The sequence below is a fragment of the Lolium rigidum genome, chromosome 4, assembly GCF_022539505.1.
Source record: "Lolium rigidum isolate FL_2022 chromosome 4, APGP_CSIRO_Lrig_0.1, whole genome shotgun sequence".
NCBI lineage: Eukaryota > Viridiplantae > Streptophyta > Magnoliopsida > Poales > Poaceae > Lolium > Lolium rigidum.
In genome coordinates this window covers 96546819-96555785 of record NC_061511.1, presented here as the reverse complement: position 1 = coordinate 96555785, position 8967 = coordinate 96546819, and the positions used below count along the sequence as shown (strand labels likewise).

Here is an 8967-nt window from a genome sequence, read left to right as displayed (position 1 = left end):
CAGTGTTGGGCCTCCAAGAGCAGAGGTTTGTAGAACAGCAGCAAGTTTCCCTTAAGTGAATCACCCAAGGTTTATCGAACTCAGGGAGGTAGAGGTCAAAGATATCCCTCTCAAGCAACCCTGCAATTAAGATACAAGAAATCTCTTGTGTCCCCAACACACCTAATACACTTGTCAGATGTATAGGTGCACTAGTTCGGCGAAGAGATAGTGAAATACAAGTAATATGGATGATTATAAGTAGTGATTGCAATCTGAGATAAAAATGGCAGCAAGCGAACATGTAGCAGAACTTGTTGGAAACAGTGTTTCAATGCTTAGAAACAAGGCCTAGGGATCATACTTTCACTAGTGGACACTCTCAACAATGATCACATAACTGAATAAATAAATGCTACTCTCTAACACTCTCTTGTTGGATAACAAACACCATTCATTGTGTAGGGCTACAAAAGCACACCTCAAGCCGGAGTGAACAAGCTCCACAACTTCATAAAGGAATCACACACGATGCGCACATTGTCACCATCACACCGTGGAGAGTGAATCCGGAGTTCATATTAAAGTAACCTCTAGAGTGCATAATAGACCGTTGCAATTTAGACCGAGTACTAACATAGCATACACACTGTCACCAATAGCTATGAAAGGGGGAATAGATCACATCAATACTATCATAGTAATAGTTAACTTCATAATCTACAAGAGATTACAATCATAACCTACGCCAAGTACTACATGATGCACACACTGTCAACTTTACATCATGGAGGAGGAATAGACTACTTTAATAACATCACTAGACTAGCACATAGATTAATAGTGATACAAAGCTCATGATCACATAAAGATCACACCATGGGAGAGAGAGATGAACCACATAACTACCGGTAGAGCCCTCAGCCTCGGGGGAGAACTAATCCCTCCTCATCATGGGAGACAGCAACGGCGATGAAGATGGCGGTGGTGTCGATGGAGATGACTCCAGGGGCAATTCCCCGTCCCGGCAGCGTGTAGGAACAGAGATTCTGTCCCCCGAAACTTGTCTTCGCGATGGCGGCGGCTACGTAACTCTTCGTGGAATATCATCGACTCCTCTAGGGTTTTCGATTCTGGGAGAATATATAGGCGAAGGGGCGATGTCGGTGGAGTCCCGAGGGGCCCACCACATATGGCGGCGTGGCCAGGGGTGGGGCCGCGCCCCCCTAGGGTGTGGCCGCCTCGTGGCTCCTCTTCGTCTCCTCTTCGGTGTTCTGGATGCCTCCGTGGAAAATAAGACCTTGGGCTTTTGTTTCGTCCAATTCCGAGAATATTTCCTGTGTATGATTTCTGAAACCAAAAACAGCAGAAAACAGGAACTGGCGCTTCGGCATCTTGTTAATAGGTTAGTCCCGGAAAATGCATAAAAATGATATAAAGTGTATATAAAACATGTAGGCATTGTCATAAAACTAACATGGAACATCAGAAATTATAGATACGTTGGAGACGTATCAGTATGCCGGGATCCAACAATGACATCAACGTCTTGCAGTGCTCGCCGATCTTCTCCAAGCTTGTTGAGGGTCATGCTCCTCCGGTTAACTTTGTGATCAATGGCCGGCAGTACAACATGGGATACTATCTTGCAGACGGTATCTATCCAAAGTGGGCAACATTTGTGAAGACTATCTCAAGTCCCGGCCTCCCGAAGGAGCAGCAGTTTTCCAAGGAACAAGAAGGTTGTCGAAAGGACGTGGAGCGTACATTTGGTGTCCTCCAGCAGAGATTTGCTGTAGTCCAATTCCTCGCTTTGACTTGGTCCAAAGATCAGATGTGGGAGGTGATGAACTGTTGTGTGTGCTTACACAACATGATTATCGAGAATGAGCAGAAGTATCCGGTTCCTCCGAGCGAGCAAGCTGCACCATATGAGAGAGAGGGTCCTCTTGCACAACCTAACCACCAGGTGCCGGTATCGTGGGATGCGTTCATCGCTATGCGTCGGGAGATTCGAGACTCCACAATGCATCAACAGCTGCAGGATGATCTGGTGGAGCACATATGGACGCTTCGAGGCAACACCAACTAGTTTCCATTTAATTTGTTTCAAAACTTGTCTTGTTTTGTTGAATTGTAACGTTTATTTGTAAAAAAAAAGCCAAATGTTGGCAAAACTTGTCAAATTCGCCGAACTATATTTGATTTTGGGCGTTTCCAGGGATGTTTTCTTTCTCAAAATCACCGAACACCGGGTGCCTACCGGGGAGACGGCTGAAACTTCGGCGCTCCTCGGTCGAAACTTTCGTCCAACCTGATGCTATTTAAAGCTGGATTTGACCGTGGGGAGCACCAACGATTGAAGAAGTTCTAACTCAGGGAAGGCAAACTCGTCTGAACGAAACAGACTAACTAGACGCCAACTTTCGTGCTCATCTTTGATCCTCCTCTTGATGGTTGCAACCTCCAAGCTGTCCCCACTGAACACCACGCCACCATTGGAGGAAGTTCATGTCTCCCACTGGTGACCAGTCGGGCTTGCCCCATCTTGCAAGCGCCCACGCCCAAACCTCTTGAGTTACCACACATCCCAGCAGCAGATGATTTTAGAAATACAAAATAAAAATAAAGGGCTCCTTGGAATTCCGCATCCATTTGTCCTCTCGGAAGAATCGTCACATTTGTCTTTTTTTTCCTCTATTGAGATTAAATCTTTTGATATGAAAGATTTTATTCCTCGCCGAATAATCGGTATTGTCATGTTGTACAAGCCTAAGTACAAAAATGTAAATACAGATTATGTACTGTAACACACAAGAAATCCAGCACACCTTTACAATTACACACCAGGTTCTATAACATTTGATGCCGATACAATGCGGCACACATGGCACGAAATGCAACTAGTTCCCCAACCATTCGAAGCAACAGCAGAGGCCCCAGCAGAACTTTGAAGGGTAATCCCTTACGAAAACATCCCTGTTGTAGCCAACGACATAGAAACTGAAAGATCGCTTTCGGTGAGACATTGTGACGCGGGTAACTGGCACCACCGAGATGATGTGTCTCTCAGAAATGACCCTTGCAGATGGTGGAACTGGCAGCCGGCTGGCGACAACCTCTGAGGAGAACTGGTTGAGTGGGTATGAATCGGCAAAGAAAGCAGGAGTGCATTGGTATGCCTGTATGTTGCATAATTGCACCCCTTTGGCTCTATGGAAAACTTCTTCAGGAACCGAAGCAGCTCCTGTCGTTGCACTAACTTTTCTCGCTGACAGGGTCTTCCTGGAAACAGAAGAGATTATAATTCAGATCAAGAGAAAAAGCAACCAGTCAAACAGCTTCGCAAACTGGTATGTCTAATGACTTTGTCGTACATAATGCTCCACTGGATTGCAGTACATAAAGATTGCGGTACAACTGAAAAAATTAAAATGGAGTCGTAGCCTTGAAAATATGACTCCCTGCAGGTTTTATCTTTTGAAGCTTCATTTGATACAAGTGCTTTCAGAAAATAGAATTACTAGAGTAAATAAACATCAATATGTGTTAAGAAAGTATAGTGGTTTGCAGTATTACAAGACTAAACTGAATGGCAAAAACTGAACTACCAATTAAAACCCTAAGTGTTCTGCAAAACTTTTTATCCTGGGCTTTCTGCTAGTAAATGAGATCTCTTAATATAAAGCATTATAACAACATGGTACATTTCGTAATGTATAGCATTCTAAGTTGTAAAAACATTGTAAACTGAATGTCGAAAACTGAACTATCAATCAAAACTTTAATTGTTCTGCAAAACTTTTTAACCTAAAGTTTCAGGCTTGCTGCTAGTAAATAAGATTTCGTAATAGATAGCACAGTAACAACATGGTAGATTCCATTTGGGCATTTACGAAAGAACAGATATGTTGAAGTAAAAAAAAAATAGTTCTCTATTCTTTGTCTACTCCAATGTTTTCTCAAATACAAACTGATGGAAGAGTTTCAGAAAAATTCAAATGAGATTACCATCGAACATGAGCAGTGCTTTGTGCAAGAAGGGAACCGCAGCCTTCACATGTCTTGCAGGTCACTAGGCCACGCGATGAACATGCTATACAGGGCAACGTTCCTTGACCATTGCACATTCCACATCTGCGATAAAGAAAGACATACAAGCAAGATGAATGTTCCATAAATAGAGTTCATCTAGTTATGTTGTGAGGATGAATGGGCTTCACTTGAGGCCTTGTTCGGTAGGCAGGGATTAGAGTGTAATATGTCTAGTGTTTTAGGTGAAAACACGGGTGTTCACTCAGGGATTGGGCAATTGCTAAGCTAGGCTACCGATTCAGCTAGCTTAATTTGCATGCGTACACAATGTCAGCATGCGCGCTCTGGGCCCGGGCCAGTTAGACTGGACGTTTCTTTGGCTGTGCTGGGAATCGGAGCATACAAAACGTACAACAAGGTGGTGAGAAAAAACGCGAGCTCTGCCGAGCGTTTTGATTCACACGTGTAATAGCAGGTTTTGCAAGAATAACTGCGGCCAGACCCTTCAAAACCGGTAGAAACCCGGCCTGCCAAACAGTTATGCGGCCGTTTGTTGTGATTTGGTGCTGTCCCAAGGCAACTAAAACACTCTAATCCCTGAAAAACCTGTGTGCCGAACAAGGCCTGAGGTGACTTATATGCTGAAGAACTAAATGAAAAGAAATGGCAGAACTAACACTGAATCAGATCCATCTTGGTGAGCAAGTAAACCCCTGCCATGACAAACACTGCACCGGGTCATTTGATTTGCCTTGTAAAACCCATTCTGCTGACCAGGATTGCAAGTAGGACATGGGGTCTCTCCACGACCCTCGCAATCTGTCCGAAACATTTGAATATGGAAATTAGGAACTATTCAAAACTAGAAAGATGATGGGTAAATTATGATATTTACCATGCTAAAACTGCAAATACAAAAAAGAACAAATAAGGCTACAAAAGAAGGCTGATAAAAAAATATCAATTAACACTAACAGCTTTAAAATGTGCCAAGACAATTTAAGATTCTAGTACAAAAGAAATATTCAATCATACAGAAGTTCACCCTTCTTATTCTTCTCCAAAGAGTTAAAATTTTAAGGTCGGCATCTTGGGGCTACAACCATTGAATCGACAAGGAAGAATGGACTAAACTTATGTGTGACAAAATGAATAAGCAGTTTATGTAGGATCTATGTTTACTGCCTTATAGCACTCAGTAAGTATGGATAGATTATGTCTATTATCCCTCTACTAATAGATGGACAAAGCTAATAGATCTCAAACTGATGCACCATTTAGTCATAAAGTGGAAAACAATGTTGCTGAACATTGCATGAATTTATAGCATGAACTGCTACTGGTGCATTAGATGAATGTCATGTCTACCATAATTGGGTAATTGTTCTTTCTATAGGTTTTTTCCCACATTGTGAACTTCAAACATGAGGTTGCTTTTAGATTTATGAGATCCTTTACTGTGTTCAAGTTGAATTGACACTTCACTTTGGTACTAAAAATAAGAAAATGCATACTTGTGAAAGCAATACCAGTACAAGTGAACTTTCTGATGGGGTAACTGCAGCTGAGAAGGTAGTCAGGATGGCTCGGCTTGATTGGGGTGAGGTTAATTATAAAGGGAAACAAATTTAGGATTCATATTGCTTTGATAATTTGCATACAACGTGTTGCTTTATACATAGCTGGCTGCCAGCTGGGACTCATAAACCTGGATGTCAATAGCACTTTATCTCTAATTCTATCTCAAACTTGAAGTACTACTAGTCTATCTCCAACTAATTAATAATTTCACTGCCAATTTGGCACATGTGCCCAGCTGTGGGCCCAAGACCCTGACCCTAACATTGACCTGATGTAACATAACAGCAGGAACAAAAGGTAGATGATGATATTTGATGGGCCTGAGAAATCCATTTGAGAAATTGGTTGACGTGTGTATTTGTACTTGCAATGCCTAATAGGATCTTTGAACAAAATAAAATGCATAGACTATCCACAGCAGGAAACACGATATACAACGTCGTCGTAGATAGGAATACAGAATATAAGGTGTTCTGTACTTAGAAAAATCCTATTATGGAAAAGAAATGAGACTGTACACTTAGGTACATAAAAATGTACACCCACCAAGCAAAAGGGACACAAATGTTGTCGTATTTCTAAAATCTTCAAAATAAAGTTACGTGACTACATGATGTTCTGGTAAATGGATATCATACCTAAGCATTTTTCAGGAACTTCTGAATGAGGAATCTTGATCATAACTTCTTTTTCCGGTACAAAGAGTAAAGGAAACTCAGCCCTCAAATCTAGTTCCCACACACCAAGAACAGGACCCTGGTCTCTTCCATCTATTTTCCCACCATCATAAGGTTCCTTTTTTACTATGGTGTCCCTTTCCTCGATAAAAGTTTCCAAAGTTCCAACATATACATTGCAGTCCTCGATGGATGTAATTTTCCATTTGCGGGCAGGCTGACTTCCCCAGCAACATCGATGCCCAACATGTTCAATAAGCAGCTGCCGAATCTCCACCTCATCCAGTACATCCCTATCAAAAAAATCCAGTCATTCAATTGGCAATTTGTGCTGAGTATTTGAGGAAAACAAGCACGCTAAACAACATAAGGGTGGAACAAAAGCAGAATAAGGGGCTAAGCACAACAATAGAATAACTTCTTTTGTATTTTGAGAAACATGTGCACAACGCACGGTCCAGTAGTACTTCCATTTCAGTTCTTGCTCTTATTGCTCATTTTGCAGGTTTTCTCCTTCTCATCCGAGAGCACATGTTAACACCACCATTGCATCTTGTTGATCATTCATGTGAAATACTAGATATACATGTGATTGGCAGTCTATTTAAATCATTAAGCACCGACCCAGTGAATATATTGAGTTTGGAAACAAAGGACTATAGTTCATGCCTATACTCTCTGTTCAACCATAACTAGGAAGGAGATGGAGTCCATGTATAACAGAACCGTGACTTACTGCCTATTATATGCTGATGTAAGAACTTCCTACTATCACTTTAACTAACTGTTGAGTTCTTTTGAGCTGAAGCCCAAAAGATGACAGGGTGTATCATCCTCTGGTCAGTCTACCGACTACCGGCCAGGAATGGTATGCATTCCCAGCGTTAGAACGAGAAAGGCTACTCGCATTTTTCAGTACTCGACTGGTTGTCCAGCAACTACTTGACCAAAAACTGGTTACGCCCAGGACTTCGGAACCCACGAAGCAACACGGACATGAGCCACTCACCTCCCGACGCCTGGAGAAGGTTGGTAATCACCACCGTACGGGTACGGCCCTTGCGGAACGATCGCCAGACCTTGTGATTTCGAACCGAATGGTAAGCATTACAGTGGCACACAAAAAAAAATGGTAGAAATAAGCATGGAGGAATTACCATGCGGATGTGGAGGGGTGGGAGCAGGCGAAGGGGATGGGGAGAGGACGGCGCTGTGGATGGACGGTGGGTAGACGACGTCGTGGTGGGGCTCCGGGGCCGGTGGGTAATAATTGGATGAGGAGAAGGAGGCGGCGGACCTGACCTCGGCAGCGCTGACCTCCGGCCCGCCGCCGCCCCACCCGCCTCCGCCTCCGCGCAGCGCCGACGAGCTGCTCCGGCCCAGGTGCTGGTACTGCGCTGCTGAAACGTAATTCCACTGGAAGGGGTGAGATCAGAGAGAGGCGAGATCATATGGTACCCGTGGGCTCGACTGCGAATGGAGGACCTGGCTGGGAGGAGGATGAGAGGAAAGGGCGCCGCTGCTCCTCGCCCTCGCGCTCCGCTTCCATGGCCATCGATGCGGAGGCTGATCCGATCCGATCCGACGAAATTGGGATTGGTCGCGAGCGCGGTGTGGAGAGAGCGGGAGGAGATGGTCGAGATTATAGTAGCAGCATTGCAGCCTTGGTCGCGAAGGAAGCAAGCTTAAGTTCTCACAGAACAGGATCGCCTCCCTGTCAAATCAGAGCAAATCGCTATCCAGTGTGAGCTGGCGACGACGGGTGACGATCTTATATTTTCTCATGGAAATAAATTCCATTAATGCACAGCAACTTCTTGTTCGCAGATAAAATCCCTGCACGAACACCAGCGAGTGTTCAACGGAACCGAGAGTCTCCCGCGTCAGCAGAGAGTAGCGTACCGCGGCTGCCAACGGAGAAGAAGTTGTTTCTATCCACATCCACGGGCACCAGCAACGTCACCGAGTTTGCTTAACCATTTTGCATTTAAGGGCTCTTTTGATTTAAAGGATTTGCATAGGAATTGTGTTGGATTTGGTTCCTATGTGAAAATTTTCTATTCTATACATGTTGTTTGATTCATAGAAACATATCCTATAGGAAAAATTTCTATAGGAATCTTGTAGTGTAATTCCTATAGGAAAAAAGAATTAGCTCATACCCCATGGAAAAATTCATTTGCTACAATCAAATAAACTCCATCTTCCTATAGGTTTCAAGTAGACATGTCATTGCAATCCTATACCTTTCCTATTCCTATGTTTTTCCTATCCTTTAAATTAAAGGAGCCCTAAAATAGGTTTATGGGCAGAATATCCATCCAAGCATCTGCAGACCGAACAAAAAGTCCAACCAGAGCATCTCCACCAGCGGTTCCAGTAGCGAACCTAATAGCTATTGAGGATCCAGCGTATTTTTTGAGGCACGAAAAATAAAGTGTTACATACGTATAAAAAAAATTAGAGTATGTAACATTGTTCTCCAATATTTTTTTGCTATAGTATCAAAGTCGCGAAATTATGGTGCAAAAAGTTCCGCCAATGGTGCAAAATAATCATGAATGTCACCGTTTTATCTACGTATGTAGCACTTTCGAAATGCAACATCGGTTTGTAACATTTCTCTGCAATATATCCAACATTTCTGCCTAACTCATCTAACATTACAAGAATACACATGTAATATTTGTGCAAT

General features: G+C 43.1%; 1 protein-coding gene across 1 annotated transcript; it reads right to left on the bottom strand.

Moving 5' to 3' along the window:
• Positions 1-2692: 2692 nt before the first annotated feature.
• LOC124649801 (protein SSUH2 homolog) lies at positions 2693-7868 on the bottom strand. The gene is made up of 7 exons (XM_047189372.1): positions 7758-7868; positions 7430-7672; positions 7282-7351; positions 6234-6565; positions 4692-4833; positions 3991-4116; positions 2693-3264 (listed from the first exon to the last, which is right to left on the bottom strand). Exons 1-7 carry the CDS (start codon positions 7825-7827, stop codon positions 2883-2885), a joined length of 1365 nt encoding a protein of 454 aa, XP_047045328.1. The 5' UTR covers positions 7828-7868; the 3' UTR covers positions 2693-2882.
• Between the last annotated feature and the right edge of the window lie 1099 nt (positions 7869-8967).